Consider the following 16230-nt stretch of genomic DNA (forward strand, 5'->3'; position numbering starts at 1 on the left):
GAGAACACTCACGTTAACTTTTATCGAGTGGAAAAAAAGTTAGCTTGTTTATATTATGCTAACATAGCTGTGTCGCTAGCGGTCATGTAGCACATCATTATATACCAGCTAGCCAAACTTCAGTAACCCTACAAACGTCACTGCTGTTTAGTTTTCTGTCTTCATTTATGCTGGAAGTGATAACAGAGCTGTACGTTTTAATTTGTTTCCAAAACCCCGCAGTCAGGACATGCTATATTGTATTTAGATAGAAGCTAGCGAGCTAACTTCCTGCTAACTTCTAACTCCGTTAAATGTCATAAATTCCGTTTTCATGGATGCCTTGATGTTAAACTCAATTATTACACCTGGTAGAGCAGAACGCTGATCATTTTATTAAAGATGAAAGACTTTAGACAGTTTTTCAACTCTCAGTAATGCCATAGTGATCGTTTGATATATGGACCTGCAGCGGAGTTTAGGTCCAGACACTGATAGTGACGTCAGACTTAATGACCGGATAGAAAAGAGTAAGAAAAGAAGACATAATGAAGTACAAATCTCTCTTGGGTTTAATTTTGTAGTTTGGAGTCACGTCCAGGATATAAATATTGAGGTTTGTTGATTAATTTTTAAGTAATTGTTGGAGCCAAGGGTATAATGCAGCTGATGTGGGCTATTATAAACCAGTGAAACTGCTTGCACTGGCTTATTACTGCATAAGTGAAGAAGTGGCAAAGATCAGAGAAAGTTGTATAGCAGAAACAGATTTTTTTTCCCTTTCATAATGTCTGGTAAACTTTTAGAGGGGCTGGACCCTTAGATTAGGAACCAGTGCACAAAGCTGGATTCAACGGTGCTGCTGACATTTGATGATTCTGTGTTATTACTGTAAATGTGTTATGTCAATAACAGAAGCAGAAGATGCTTTATTATTGTGAGATGCACAGCAGCACTGCTGAGTTCTAAAAGCGTTAATGGGGATTTAGCTGCTGATCTGTGCTGTGTTTCGATGTTTTAGGTGAACATCTTTAACGGCGCAGTCATGGAGTCCATGATCAACTTCACAGGGTCACAGGTGAGTTGTGGGACAGCCATACTCTGTGGCACAGAAAGCCACAGCTGCATGTTTCAAAGTGGGTTTGCCCCTGAGGATATAATCAGTAAAACAAGGGGTGGAGAAAAACAAAAAATCAGCAGGCGTTCTAGATCAGTTTACAGATTGCACGAGGCCAGTTAGAAATATTGGAAGTTGACACGGGTGTTTGGTTGCCTGGAGGAGACGAGCATCAGCGTGCATTGTAATGTAACAGCTTGTACTATACCGTTTTGAACCTGCTTTGAAATACGGTCTGATTGTGGTTTATTAATGAGCTGTTCACCAACAGTTACTTTTCAAGAAGCTGTAATCCAGATGATATTCACTTATTACATTGAGAAAAATGATCGATCATGTCTACACAGAGGGGTTATATTCAGCTGCACATTAAGCATCTCAGTGAGCTGCAAATGTTTTTTTAGTTTGCTGTAAAACACCTAAATGTCAGAAGAACAGAGCAGTTTTTCCTGCTACCACAAAGAAACGTGCTGGATGCCTTTTTAGTAATGGTCAGTGTCAGATGGCAAGAAGAAGAGAGCTGCTCCTGTATCCACTGTATTATTATTTTGGTAGTTCTGAAGGGTTGAAGAAACCAGGCTTTGGATCTTTTTAGGTGTAGAAGATCCTGTGAACACTGATCTTAAATCAAGATGTAAACTGCTCCAGATGCAGATGTAGCAGAGGGGGAGGAGGGTGGGGAGGAAAACAGACTGTCATCGCTCGAGTTAATTAGTTCCTCTTCGTTTTCCTGTCTGTCCACCATAGCTCCCTCTCTGAACCTTGTAACCTCACTTTTCAGCTTCCTGCTGCCTGCTTTCTCTTTAAAGAGACAGACGCCTCTCCCTGACGTCAAGCCTCTCACTCCTCCTTTAGTTTTCTCTGAATGTCTTCTGTTTATGCGATCTCACCTCTGATATCATTGTGCTAGTCACTGGGTTGTGGTTTGAGAACGGCCTCTTATTTCACTCAGAAGCCGCTGATGGACTGTGTTTCTTTACGAGGAGAAACATCATTCTAGCTTGTATCAGAGATGCAGCCATTACATCACAACTATTTACAGAGATATAACATTGAGTTCCTAAAGACTATTAACTTCAAAAGGCCACAGTAGTCTGACAGGCAATAAATGCTTTTGATTTTGTAATGCTAATATAATATACTTAAATAAAAAGTTCAATCTAAAGATTTCCAATCTGACCAAAATGTTTGTGACTGCGTGTTTTCTTGTGTAAACTCATGATTCCATCTCCTCGACTCTCCTTCGCTCTCATCTTGTAGATGGCCGCGTACTTTGGACATTCAGTTGCAGCTTTTGATGTCAACAATGACGGGTGAGTACGTGTTTGTGTGTGCTCATACAATTTCCCCATCTGTGGTTTAAGACAAGCCCTCCAATAAAAGAATAGATATATTCTTCTGTACGTAGATATCCGTACAGCACCATCCATGGAATTTATGGCAGAACAATTTTTGTCACCACAGTGCAACAATAGGATGACAACATATTTCCACTGAACTGTCTCTCTTTGCAGTTGGTGGCAGTTGGGGGTATTATTTGCTGTGTTTTGCTGCTATTTGGTGTGGTTCTGTGTGTATGTGTGAGTGTGTATCAGTGTTTTCTGCCGTGTTAAAGCTACATATTAAACCGGAATCCATTTTTCTTTAAATATCTGAATCCTACTTCCAATCACCATTAAAATGACAAGAGCTGACACTTAGAAGAGCTAATGTTTGTCCAGCTTGGGTAGTGTTTGGGGGAAATATGAATGGCAGATATTTTTATATTAATGCGTCTCTAAAGTAGACTTTGGTGTACTTGTACCCTCGATAGTGAAGTGAGCTCTGTTATTTTCTCTTGCGAGAGCTCCCGGGTAATTTAAAAGCACATTGAAGACTTTTTACAACTGCTTTTGACCTCTGGAAACGCTCAAACTTCAACACTGTTCACTTTGCTGTCAGCTTGAGCTTTGATGGCCTCTTTTAAGTGAAACCAGAACGCAGCTAAATTTGGAGTGTTTCGAGACTTTACACGTTTGTGAAGTTTGCGGTGGTTCATACACTTGTTTACGTGTTTAGTTGTGTGCCAACTAAAATAAGTGGTGTGAGAGAAGCTGGGTGCTAATGCCATCGCTTTAAGGAAGTGGTGAAAATTATCAAACACAACCACCAAACCTCTCAGAGGATGTTTGACCATCTTATCAGTGTTTCTGTTCAGCATGCTAACAAACACTGACTGCTTGTTCCTATCTGCTCCTGTTGTGAGAGTATTGTGTTAACTGGTTGATGATGATAAACAGCTGGTTGGTCTCTATTGGTGCGTTTAAGAAAGAGGAAATAATGAGTGTCAGTAAATCTATTAAAATCTATTTATCTGGCAAAGAATCAGAGTGGGTGAAATGTGGGTAACATCGTGGAAATGTGATACTAGAGTTGTTGTCATTTATCAGTCGACACAGCTCTGATGTCTTCTGAGTGACATTTAAGTCTTTCCGCTGTTGTTGATGGAGCAATGCTGCACGGCACCTTCTAAAGTAAAAAAGCAGTTGAGATAAAATCACTCCATACTGAGCGATTCGATGACTCGGTGTATAGTTTTGTTTAAACAGCCTTTTCACCCGTTCTTGTGCCATCTCTGTCCTCTCTACAAGCACTCTTCTTAGTGTCAAACAGATCACAAAGGGATGTAAAGGATGACAGACGCTTTGCCCTTAGAATAATATGGATACACTGTGTTTTAGTTATAAATATAAAATGCAGATGAATGAATATTAAATTAATATAATCAAATAATAAGTAATCTGGTGTTCTTATTTTGTGTTTCATCTGTCTGTCAGTAATATGGATGTGTTCGTTGGAGCTCCTCTCTTCATGGACAGGGGCTCAGATGGAAAACTGAGGGAGGTGGGACAGGTAGGCACACACAGAGCATCCGTTGCATATGTGCATACATACATACTCATACTGTAAAAGTGTTTGACAGATTAGGTGAACTGTGCTTTCTTTGTTTTTTATTAAAGAAAGCAAATATATTTAGCTGGAAACTCATCAAATTTGTAAGAAGTAATTAGAAAATTAACAACTCTGTGCCGAAGTATGAAGCTATTTTAAAATAGTGCTGTCAGTGTTAATATTGTTAAAATGAAGTTAACAAGAGTTAGCTAAGGCGTAGGGCTGCACGGCATCAAAGCATGCAGCAAGTTAGCACGGATCGCCCCGTGCTAACTTGCTAATGGAGATTTGCCGCGTTACTGCAGTTATGGCGTTAACATCATTTTAATGAGATTAACGCTGGCAGCACTAATTTTAAAATATTAATACTGTAACACAAATTTAAGGCAAAGGGTAAATCTTTCTAAAATATGAGCAAAATATAAAAGATGTGGAGTTTTTTGTTAGGCTTCAGTTTGTTAAAACCGTGTGTGTGTGTGTGTGTGTGTGTGTGTGTGTGTGTGTGTGTGTGTGTGTGTGTGTGTGTGTGTGTGTGTGTGTTCTTCAGGTTTCTGTCTATCTTGGTCGGGGTGGATTTTCCTTCCAACCACCTCGGTTGCTCACTGGGTCCGAAGTTTACGCCAGATATGGCTCTGCCATTGCAGCGCTAGGAGACCTGAACATGGATGGCTACAATGGTAACAGAGAGCACCACAACACACCACCCTCTCCCCCTCCGGTGTTTTAGCTCTTTCTGTCTTTGTGAGGATAAAGTGAGCCACTAACCAGTTCAAGCCCCCACACATCCCTTTGATGATGAAGACCAGTTGAAACAGCGGTTTAAAACTGAAATTTGTCCACAGATACATATGTGTGGATACAAACACAGACACAGGTCCCTGCTGAAGTATACATGATTTAGTAAATGCATCAGCTGCTTTTCACCTTGACATCTACACAGTAGTTCTTTACCCACTCCACATCTCCCTCCACTCTTGTCCAGATGTGGCCATCTCTGCTCCTTACGGAGGCCCCAACCATAATGGCTTGGTTTACATCCATAATGGCAGCCCTCAGGGGCCCAAAGCATCTCCATCCCAGGTAAATGCCACACCTGCCCCTTCCATTCACTGTGTTTATATACACTTTAGTTACCCGCTTATAGTTAGATTTCTACAGTAACTGGATTTTGTAAATGTTATATAGGTGACAACTTTTATTCTTTGTTTTCATTTTTAAGACTTCTGTTTAGTGTTTATGGTGTGAAGCGCTGTACACAGTGAAAATCCTGCCCACACTCTGAAGTCGTCACAGGCAAAGACTGCTGAAACCAGTGATTCTAACCTCACTGAAAATACAGCAAACATAAAGTTTTCACTTAAACTGGTTCACAGTTAGTCTGGGATTACCATAAAACCCTGATTAGACATTCAAAGAATGGCTGTAAGAACTATTTTAGTTATGTTTGTTTTTAGTTTCACTTTCAAATCAGCTGATTTAGATAACTGGATTCAGTTCTGACCACTGTGCAGCTGGTCACGTCGATGTGGCCTTCCCACATCCTCCCAGTCACGTTGGTGTGCTATAATTTTTAGCTGAAAGGACGTTTACTACTATAGCAACAAGAGCTCCAACATAAACTTTTAATTTGAAATGTTTGCCTCATCTCTCAGCGCCTGGAGGGCAAATGGGCATCCAGTTACATGCCCCCTAGCTTTGGGTACTCCATGTCTGGAAATACTGACATAGACCAGAATGGATATCCAGGTAAAGACACACACACACACACACACACACACAGAAACGTGTACATGTAGAGAAGCACAGCAGGAGGCAAATGAATGTCAGTAGCTGTGCTGTGAAAAAGAGCTGATGTGTGTTTCTGCCCCACAGATTTAATAGTTGGAGTGTTTGGAGCAGACAAAGCCGTTTTGTACAGGTAATCAAATCCTTAATCTACACTGCCTGTGTGAGTGTGCTTGCCTGCTGTGACTGTGTGTGTGTCTGTAATGCTTCTGATAGAAGCTGATGAGTTTAATGAGCAAGGCCACCTCTGATATCAAAGAGCTGCTGTTTTCATTCAGCTCCTACTGGCTTTACAGATGCTATTAGGACACGTTCAACCTTCATCCCCGTGCTCATTTGTTTTTGTTTGTTAATATTTATGTACATATATATCCTAAATGTTTAATGTGAACCCTTTTCATACAGTCATACTCATTCATAACCGCTTAGAACAACCAGATGTGCATGGAGTGTTTCCATTGTTGAGGTCTTGAAACCAGATGTGATGAGTGAGTGGAAGGGTTTCTGACTGGGGCACTGTACGCTCAGCTGTCAATTGCAATAACTGCTTTCTAAAATGTACAGTAGAATCAGTGATGTAGATCATGCAGTCATTATGGAGGCATGTACTCAGATCAAGTTAAAGGAGAGTTTTGCAGAGACTTGTTGCAACAACAGCTGTCGACCCCCTGCTGGACATTAAGAAGAATGCAGGTTTAAGGCCTAGAACATTAAGTAAAAGTGTCCACATATTCACTGGAATTCCTAAAAGCTTGTTTTTCCATACTTAATTTTCCAAAACAAACCAAATGCAGGACGAACAACAAGGTTTAAAAACAGCTTTGTCCCAGCAGCCATGGCAGCCATGTGACATGATGCTGTGTGGTTTTTAAATACTTTTGTCTGTCTTAATGTGTTCTGCCTTGAGCACCTTACAAGGCAATTTTTTAAATATACTTTTAAAAATCATTTGTAAAATGCTAAATGCTTGATTAGAGCTGTAACAGTCGATTAGTCTTTCATCAAAATCTTTCATCTTAATAAGCAACTTTTTTGTTGCTTGTATTGTCACTGACCTAACCTCGGTGTGTTGTGCATGTACAGAGCCCGTCCAGTGATCAGTGTAAATGCCACGTTGGACATCACACCCCTGATCATCAACCCTGAGGAAAAGAACTGCACACTGTCTAATACCAGCACACCTGTATCATGGTGAGCAGTCACATTTCTACTAAAACATGTACTTGTAGTCTTTTCTGACAGGTTTTTTCTTTTTCTTGTCAATACGTTCGGTTCGCCTGCACACATAAACACCTACAGTCATCCTTTGCTGTGCATTTTTGTCAATAACTGATTGAAACATCATTGTTAAACATTATTAGGGGGGACTCATGTGTTGTTTTTCAGTTTTAAGGTGAAGTACTGTCTGAAGGTCAACGGCCATAGGGCTCCAAACCTGCTCAGTAAGTAAATCTGCAGAAGCTACATCTGATTTTCCCTCCGCACAACAAGAAGAGTTGCATTAGTTGTGGCGGTGCAACATTCACATTTTGTCTAATAACTCTCCCAGCTTTCCGAGTGCACCTCATGTTGGACCGCTTGAAGCAGAAGGAGACGACTAAGCGTGTCTTCTTCCTGCACAGTGGCACCTTTCAGTACTCCAAAAACACGACCGTGTCCAACGGCAAAGGGCCGACCTGCGAGGAGCAGTGGGTCTACCTGGTGAGCGACTCACACGGTTTAGGATCACAGGACTAACACAGGATGAAAGATGCTTTTAGAGATGCATGTTAACTGGATTTGTGACCACAGAGGTTTTCAAAGTTTGAAGGATAAAAGGAAAATGCTTCCCAGGAATGGATTTACAAACATGGCTCTTTATGTTTCCTCCTGCTCTGTCAGGATAATCGAGAGTTCCGGGATAAGATCACTCCCATCTCAGTGTCAATGGAGTACAGTATGAACTACCAGCAGGCTGCAGACAAAACGGGATTGCGGCCTATTGTTGACATGTCATCTCCATCCGAAATCAACAAACAGGTAAGTATGTGCAGCTTATTCAATGAATGAACAGCGATCTGTGACTTTTAGGGCCTTTGGTAGTCATGTTGGCATGTAGAGAATGATAGTTCACAATAAATTTTTTTGATAATGAAGGCTTTATAGTAGTTTGGACCAAACAATACTGAATGACTCCTTTTATTTATCGTTCTTTGATACTGAACATCTTCATCTTTGCTCTTCTCTCCATCAGGTTCATATCCTGTTGGACTGTGGGCCTGACAACATCTGCAAACCTGACCTCAAGCTGTCGGTTAAAAGGTGAGAAAACAAACTCAACCTAAGTTAAACCAAAAAGTTTTGCCAATGAAATCAGGACGGAAATTTAGGTTGAAACCCTCAGTTTAGTGTTCTTTGCCTCCCTTCAGTGACCGTGACCAGATTTACATTGGCGATGATAACGCTCTGACCCTGGAGATCACAGCTGAGAATCAAGGCGAGGGAGCCTACGAGGCCGAACTCCACATCTACCCTCCGCAGCAGGCTGACTTCAGCGGTCGCAGTCAGGTAATACAGACACCACTCCACTTTGCCCAGATTCAGGCAAAATCAGTTTAATGTTCACTTTGAAGTGAGGAGATACATTTTCCTGCTGCTGTACTTTGAGAAATAAAGCTGAAAAGTTCTTGCATTGGAATGTTTGTTCATAAAGTATTACTGTACAATCCAGTTCATCATTGAGCTGGTAATAATTCTTGTAATAATCAGTGATGTCTTATTTTTCTTAGGCCCTGTCTAGGCTGTCCTGCGCCTACAAGAAAGAGAACCAGACTAAAATGGTGGTGTGTGACCTTGGAAACCCCATGAAGGGAGGAACTAAGGTCAGTGATCGGTGCATGTAAAGACACACACACACATAGGAGTTGGTCCAACTGGAAGTTGATCAGAAGGGAAAGAAAACTTTAAAGCACATTTGATTTGCCCGAATAAATATTTGAATCAAATATATTGAACTGCATCTTTAAAATCAGAATACGTCAGTAATGAAGTTTCGATTATTTTGAGTGACCTTTGTTCACCAAATCAAGTCTAGTGATGTCTGCTGGATTTTCTTGCATCCTCCTGCTCACTGATTGTCCCTGTCCCTGTGCTCTCATTGGTCAGATGGTGGCTGAGTTGGGGTTCAGCGTGCAACAGCTATCAGAGGACGACACATCTGTCCGCTTTGACCTGCAGATAGTCAGGTACGGAACAGTGTTTGGTCTCTTTGTTCTGACCCTGCTTTAACTCATCAAATTTAACCCATTTTGATATTTGATAGAAGCAAAAATACCCTGGATGCTACGCTTTTGTATAGGTGCTATAAATGTTTGTACACCGAGACTGCTCCTGGACAAATTCGACCTGAATCGGTTCAGATCAGGTGGATTTTAAATCTTGGGGAACAGTAAAACTGTGTAGGAGTGGTCATATGTGGTACACATAAGAACAAAGGTCATAACGAGGTCAGATGGTGCCTTCACACAGAAACAAGAGCTGTAATAGGGTGGTGGGGTGGTTAGGAAACAGGGCAAGAAGGTTCCTGGTTCAAATCCCAGCTGGGGCCTTTCTGTGTGGGGCTTGCATGTTCCTCCTTTGCCTGCTGGGTACTCCAGCAAAAATGCACGTGTTAGGTTAATTGTTGATTCTAAATTCAATTCAATTCAATTTTATTTATATAGCGCCAAATCAAAACATAAGTCGCCTCAAGGCGCTTCATAGATACAGAGAAAAACCCAACAATCATATGACCCCCTATGAGCAAGCACTTTGGCAACAGTGGGAAGGAAAAACTCCCTTTTAACAGGAAGAAACCTCCAGCAGAACCAGGCTCAGGGAGGGGCGGCCATCTGCTGCGACCATGGAGCCATGGAGGTAGATAAAGTGCTGTATGAAAGTCAATGTGTGACTAGTAGAAAAATGCATTACAAACATTTCATTAGGATTAATCATCAGTTTAGTTTGGTTATTAGCAATGTTCCCTCTAATTTTTCATGTGTCTGAGTGAACAAACAAACTCCCTGAGCGGTCCCTCGGACCACTGTGAGCAACATTAGACGTGTGCACTGTGGTCACGCCAGCATCAAATCCATCCAAGTCACATGGTTTATTAAAATAATCAAATTACAGCATTTACGTTTATGTTAGACGACTTTTAAATAACTGCTTTAGCCCACTTACAATGAAAAATTTAAAAAATCTTGTTCATGACCTGTGTAGTATGTTCACACTATTGGAAGTAAGTAGTAGTAGTATGTTTTTGCTCACAGGCGGAGAGTGTTTTCGAGCGTTTTCCTTATAAAACGCAGTTTTTACCGTTTCTTCCCGCAGTAAATATAAACAACGATGGTATTCAGGAAGAAAACCAAACATTAAAAATATTTTTATCCTATCAACACGATTTAAAAACTGGTATAAAGTCGACACTTTTTCCGTCAATTGTTCCGTCTGTCCTGCTCACATCTCCAATGGTTGTACACGTTGTCATTAACGTGGCTTCACTCCACATCATCCACGCTGCTTTGCTAGCTAAAACACCGGTGTCGGCACATAAGGACGCTGTCATAGTCTGTCAACGACGTTGATTAGCTGCGTATATACGAATGTGAATCGCATCATTGGCTGGACTATGGGATAAGGTGGCATCGTTCTAATCCCATACGGGAGCAGCCAGCGACTTACAGACTCACACTGCAAAACAGAATTGTTAAAGTTTTAATTTTAATTTCAATTCAGGTAGATTTTTTTTTTGTGCGCAGCACAGATTTTCTGTGTGCAGAGAGTGTGCCAGCAGTGCGCAATTGCGCAGCTTAGAGGGAACATTGGTTATTAGTCAAATGGGCTGTTTATACATTCTAAACAGATCTGTTGTTTAAAAATTGTTGTACACAATCACTATGATGGACTCTCTGGCCTTGGTCAAAATTGAGTCGAACTTACTTCGAAGGCCTGAAATATCAACAGTAGGTAATTCTGGGTAATTGTAATGAGTGCCGCATAGTGCCACCTACTGACAGCACTTCAGTTTTTGTTTTCTTTTTCATATTAGCACACAAACACTGGTGTATAGAGAGGCAAAAGTTACACAAAGACTAAAATCAAGGCTAAAATATAAATAAAGTTTTCATTTTGTCATTATGAGGAATTAATGGTAGTCTCAAGAAGTGTTTAAAATGAAGGATTTCAGTACATCCTGTATCCAGTGTGAAATGATAAGGACTCTGCTGTTATTCCAAGGACACAAAAGAAAATCAGGGTACAGTAGCATCAACACACCTCAGAAGGTTTAGCGTGATAGAAGCTAACTGCAATCAGACTGAGTGTTAAGCCCACTTAATTCATTAAAGCAGAGCTGTTTTCCTCGTCTCGCTCATCTGAATGACAAAAGCCCTGAAACTGTGAAGGAAGCAGCTCCGTCTTCACATTCTTCTGTGTTAGTGTTTTTGTACTTCTGTGGCAGAGAGAGAGAGAAGTATGTTAATGAAGGGTTTTCAGCAGTCTTTGGTTCGCCTCCTCTTCAGCTCATCGACACACTCGTACTGCACAGCAGTTTCACTGCTCCTTAAATGTGTGCCAGGAGATTTCTGAAGGCCGTTTCTCTCTTTTTGTCATCACCTTTGACATGTACAGATTAACTATGTTTTAACCTTTTCTCATATTCTTAAACTTTTTAAGGTAGTTATCTTTATTATTATCCGTTACATTTGACTTATTCCTGATTTATTTTTGATTTCTTTCATGAGCTCTACATTTTAGCAACTTTGTTGGTGATTACTGTATTTATTTGTCAGGTTGGAGCAACAGATTTTCAGTCAGTTAGTTGCAGTTGAGTGTTGTGATGTCTTTGATTTGCAGTATGGCACTGACAGCATTTTGTTCACGATAAGCACAAATGTAGAATTTAGCACTTTAGCATCAGGTTCGAACTTTTAATCAGGATTTTACTTTTTTTAGTATTTATTACCATCATTCACTGGACTTATTATTCAATAGTGGCTTTCATTTTATTTTATCTTTATCTTTATTTGCCTTTTTTATGACATATATCTTCTTTGAAATGTCTTTTAGATGCTTTACAAATAAGAATAGAGTAATCAATAAGTTGTAATATTTCTCCAGCCATTCATTCATTTTCTTCAGCTTATCCAATTTAGGATCCTTACATTAGAAATGTAACAGACTCCAGGACTGAGTTGCTGCGCATAAGATAGGGTTCTGGCAGAGCCTATCATAGCTGTCCTAGGACGAGAGGCACGGTTCCCCCTGGACAATTTGTCAGTCTGCCGCAGGGCTGAATCATAAAGACAGACAACCATTCATTGCATTCAGACCTGTGCGCAGTTTGAATTACTGATGTAACTAAACCTGGCACAGTGGTTAGTACGATGGCCTCGCAGCAAAAAGGTCCTGGGTTCAAATCCAGCCTCTACGTCTTCTCCCGTGTCTGTGTGGGTTCTCTCAGGTGACTCTGGCTTCCATCTACAGTCCAGAGACGTGTGCGAGGTTAGGTTATCTTAATAAGGTTAGATCATTGTATTCTGATGTTTATTTTAACACATTTAGGGGTTAGGGATTTTGTTTGTTTGTTTGTTTGTTTGTTTGTTTGTTTGTTTTTGGTCATGTGAATGTGACTGTTTGTTGTTGATTTTTCAGCTCTAACCAGTTTGACAACACCAGTCCCAAAGTCACCAGCGTCATCAAACTGGCTGTACTCGCTAAAGTCTCCATCAGAGGGTAAAACGCACAGAAACACACACTGCTGCTCCTGAAGGTGTTTCTCTTTCTGCTTAAGAAGCTTCAAAAGAAGAGGCTGTAATTTATATGATTTTCCCAATAGTGTATTTAAATAATAATAATAATTGATAAGCTTGTTGCCTCATCTTTAAAAAGGGATGAGGCTTTAAAAGCTACAGAATTTGTACAACTATAAAAACAAAAGTGTTGACTACACCCTCGTTTAACTGGTATATCTCTGACTTTGAAACTTGCTTTAAAAACAAGTTTTTATGATTCCAGCTTCACATTGTTCCTTAAAATGTGTTTCCAGGTCTTCATCTCCTGGTCAGGTGTTTATTCCTATCGCCAACTGGAAACCGAGAGACCCTCCTGTATTCGGTGACGACATCGGACCACAAATAGTACACGTCTACGAGGTACAGACACACGTGCACGAACATGCGGGAGAGACGGGTGATTCTGTTTTTTTATCTCACTGATTTAACTAAGACTGCACAAGATGATAATATTATTATTATTATTATTATTATTATTAGCAGCAAGCATAATGTAATGTAGGTCAAGCTGACCTCATGATTTCACAATGAATTATGCTATATGAGACTGTATTTCTTGGTCTCCCACCCTTTTGGTATTATTGTATAGTTCAACTGCTTTTTGTTTTTTGAAATGATTTATTAGAGCTTCACAGTCACAGATTTAATGCCAGTGGTTATTGAAAATATTTCTTCTGTATTTTTATTTCTTTGGACTGAGATTAAAACTTGCATTCCCCTTTCACAGCTCCTGAACAACGGTCCCAGTACGTTCAGTAAGGCAGCGCTGGAGGTCAAGTGGCCGTACCAGTTTAGAAACAGCTCTCTGCTCTACATCACCAGCTACGACACAGAGGGACCCATCAACTGTACCACTGACATACAGATAAACCCACTCAATGTCTCTGTAAGGCACACAAATACAGAAACAACACAAATGCACACCAATACTCAAACAGTTCACAACATACAGCTTCTTTCCACAGTTTTGTCAATTGTGATCTTAAAGGTACTTCTTCTAAATTTGTGCTTAAAAATATGACTATCACAACCATGGATTATCTTAAAGAGATCAGCTGACATTAAACTATTGCCAGGCTGTACTTTATACCACTTTGTACCAAAACATGCTGAGTCAGTTTAACCTTCAGTTAAGCGGCCACATCATCACAGGACACACCTGCTTACAGTGGTGGCGAGAGAAAAAGGCAAAGCCTCTTGAGGAAATGGGGTAGCTAAATCAAATGTTCAAAGTCAAACAGCAGCGCAGACCAACAAACATGTCAGCACCAGCTGATAAAAAGCTGCCCTCTAGTGGTGAAAGTTTTTGTTGAATTCTTCAGTTTGTAATTAGACAAAGTAGCTTTAAACACCAATAAGAAGTATTTCTGCTGTTCCAATTAATAATGTGCTGCTGTGGCAGTGCTCCTTCTCTTACATGTTTCCAACAAATAAGCCTTTCTTTGTGTGTCTGTGTCTTTCAGAACCCAGTGAGCACTTCAAAGAACACCAGCACTGTTACGCCTGGAGGACGAGAGTCGGAGGGACGGAATCAAAACAGCGTCCGCCAGAGGAGAGATCTGGAGTCCAGAAATGCAGAGAATGACCTGCAGACACTGGTAAATCTACACAAGCACATATGCTTTGAATAACCCATTTGTATGACATGAAATTACACCTTGACTCATGCCTGATCGTGCTAAGAACAGCTGATGCATCCCAGCAGCTTTAGATGACATCTCCCAATCAAATTGCGTTCCTAAAGAAAAGCATTCATTTGACTCCTGCTGTGCTTCTCTACATGTAAACGTTTCTCTGTGTGTGTGTGTGTGTGTGTGTGTGTGTGTGTAGGACTGCCACACAGCTAAGTGTCTGACACTGAAATGTCAGGTCGGTCGTCTAGAAAGGAGGAAGAACGCCATCCTCTTCATCTACTCCAGACTGGATGTCAACAACTTCCTCAGGGTAATCAAATAAAAGCACCTATGTTAGGGCAGAGCAATGTTACTGAACACAGCAACCAGCTCTGTGTCTGTGTTCTCTTAAATTATAAATGCATGCTCTTTTCTTTCTGTTTCCTTTCCTGATTAACACAACACAACATGCACTGGTTTGGGTTTGCTGTGTGTCTCCATCATATTATTGTAGTGTCTTTACCTTACAATATAGAGCACCTCGAAGCAACTGTTGTTGCAATTTGGTGCTATGCAAATAAATGGAATCTAATCACACAACAGAACATGTGTGCAACGTCTTAGAAACAAAAGCTGGTCTTTATAAAGTTTCACTGTTGCACTAACCCAGTGATGGCTGCCTGTGCATCTATGGGTGCATTACATGCAGTGGTTGCTAATAGCTAATCCAACATTCATAATCTGGACTTTTTGCCAAAATGTAAACAAATAACCAGAACAGTGTTGCCCAGACTGTCACATTTTTAAACCTCTGTCCTAATTTCTCTAATAGCTGAAGAACACATGTCTGTTGTTAGGTAATATCCATTCTCCAGGTCGTGATTTATCCTCAGCATTTTGGACTTCATTTGTCAGACATGTGACTTTTTTCCCTCCTTTCAGCCTGAGAATCAGAATCGTTCCTATGTGATACAATCAACGGCTAGCTTCAGTGTGATCGAGATGCCCTACAAGAACCTGGAGATGGAGCTACCATCCAATAGCACCACAGTAAGACACACAAACAGAAATGATCAGCACTGCATGGAAGACACAGAATTATCTACAAACAGAAAGTCAACACAAAATGCGTGTGCACATATACGGAGGTTTCATGAATGAAATACGTAGCAAACTAGTGACTTTAAAGTTATGGTTTTCTTCTGAAGTTCAAAGAATTTCACAGAAAGATAAACAAGCATACAAAACCTCTCAGTGCAGGAAGTCAGACTCACGACAGTAGACTCGTTATCAGCAAGGAGAGGAAAAATAAGCTCTCTCACCTTGTTGTTACACAAACCAGTTCCTGTCTGCAGAAAAACAAAAAACAAAAGAAAAAATCTTGATTTCTGAATGAGCTCATATTTTCACATAAACTACATGAAATGTAATCATATAAACAGTAGGAGTCCCTTAATATTAGATTTTAAATCAGTCAGAGAAAACACATTCTTCAGTGTTTTGCTATAACACAGCAGTCTCTAAATCACTGATAAAACATGTTAGTGCAGGTCCACAGCGTGTTCGGAAGCACTCGCTGGCATTTAGACTCCCGACTCTTCGTAAAGATTATGGACCGTAGACTTAATGAAGCGTTGGAACAAGTTGATACCAGTCTTGAGGAATTTATTATAACAGCCTTAAAGGAACACAGATGGAAGGACAGTGCATATTTTAAAGAGTTAGATTGGTCATTTTATAACAGCATAATGACTTTAAGCTGATCAGGACGAAGTAAGTATGTTTTTGGTTTTGTCTCGTTTCAGGTGAGTGTATCAGTGGTTTGGGTGGCTGAGCCTCCTCCACCAGTGCCAGGCTGGGTGGTGGCTCTGGCTGTGCTGGCAGGACTGCTGCTGCTGGCGCTGCTTATCTTCATCATGTACAAGGTAGTAAACATGTCCATTGTCACTGTTCTTGTGCTGCTTTTTTCCTTTTTCCTAAGCTTCTGTAGTTT

The 16230-nt window shown here is 40.5% G+C and overlaps 2 protein-coding genes across 2 annotated transcripts in view; one reads left to right on the forward strand and one right to left on the reverse strand.

Moving 5' to 3' along the window:
• Nucleotides 1-16230, reverse strand: part of enox1 (ecto-NOX disulfide-thiol exchanger 1) — a 304893-nt gene that overhangs the window by 205950 nt on the left and 82713 nt on the right. The window lies entirely within an intron of this gene.
• The window catches only part of itgav (integrin, alpha V), a 38845-nt gene that overhangs the window by 19022 nt on the left and 3593 nt on the right, over nucleotides 1-16230 (forward strand). Inside the window, exons 10-31 of the mRNA XM_082508500.1 lie at nucleotides 1001-1057; nucleotides 2357-2409; nucleotides 3913-3988; nucleotides 4575-4704; nucleotides 5010-5107; nucleotides 5680-5773; nucleotides 5900-5945; nucleotides 6896-7003; nucleotides 7199-7254; nucleotides 7362-7513; nucleotides 7694-7831; nucleotides 8046-8113; nucleotides 8221-8359; nucleotides 8581-8673; nucleotides 8957-9036; nucleotides 12485-12565; nucleotides 12879-12984; nucleotides 13352-13510; nucleotides 14088-14222; nucleotides 14455-14568; nucleotides 15180-15287; nucleotides 16043-16162. Of these exons, the coding sequence (XP_082364626.1) occupies nucleotides 1001-1057; nucleotides 2357-2409; nucleotides 3913-3988; nucleotides 4575-4704; nucleotides 5010-5107; nucleotides 5680-5773; nucleotides 5900-5945; nucleotides 6896-7003; nucleotides 7199-7254; nucleotides 7362-7513; nucleotides 7694-7831; nucleotides 8046-8113; nucleotides 8221-8359; nucleotides 8581-8673; nucleotides 8957-9036; nucleotides 12485-12565; nucleotides 12879-12984; nucleotides 13352-13510; nucleotides 14088-14222; nucleotides 14455-14568; nucleotides 15180-15287; nucleotides 16043-16162 (2211 nt within the window). The remainder of the gene's footprint in view (nucleotides 1-1000; nucleotides 1058-2356; nucleotides 2410-3912; nucleotides 3989-4574; nucleotides 4705-5009; nucleotides 5108-5679; nucleotides 5774-5899; nucleotides 5946-6895; nucleotides 7004-7198; nucleotides 7255-7361; nucleotides 7514-7693; nucleotides 7832-8045; nucleotides 8114-8220; nucleotides 8360-8580; nucleotides 8674-8956; nucleotides 9037-12484; nucleotides 12566-12878; nucleotides 12985-13351; nucleotides 13511-14087; nucleotides 14223-14454; nucleotides 14569-15179; nucleotides 15288-16042; nucleotides 16163-16230) is intronic.

The sequence above is a fragment of the Aulonocara stuartgranti genome, assembly GCF_965226115.1.
Source record: "Aulonocara stuartgranti genome assembly, chromosome: 16".
NCBI classification, from domain to species: Eukaryota; Metazoa; Chordata; class Actinopteri; order Cichliformes; family Cichlidae; genus Aulonocara; species Aulonocara stuartgranti.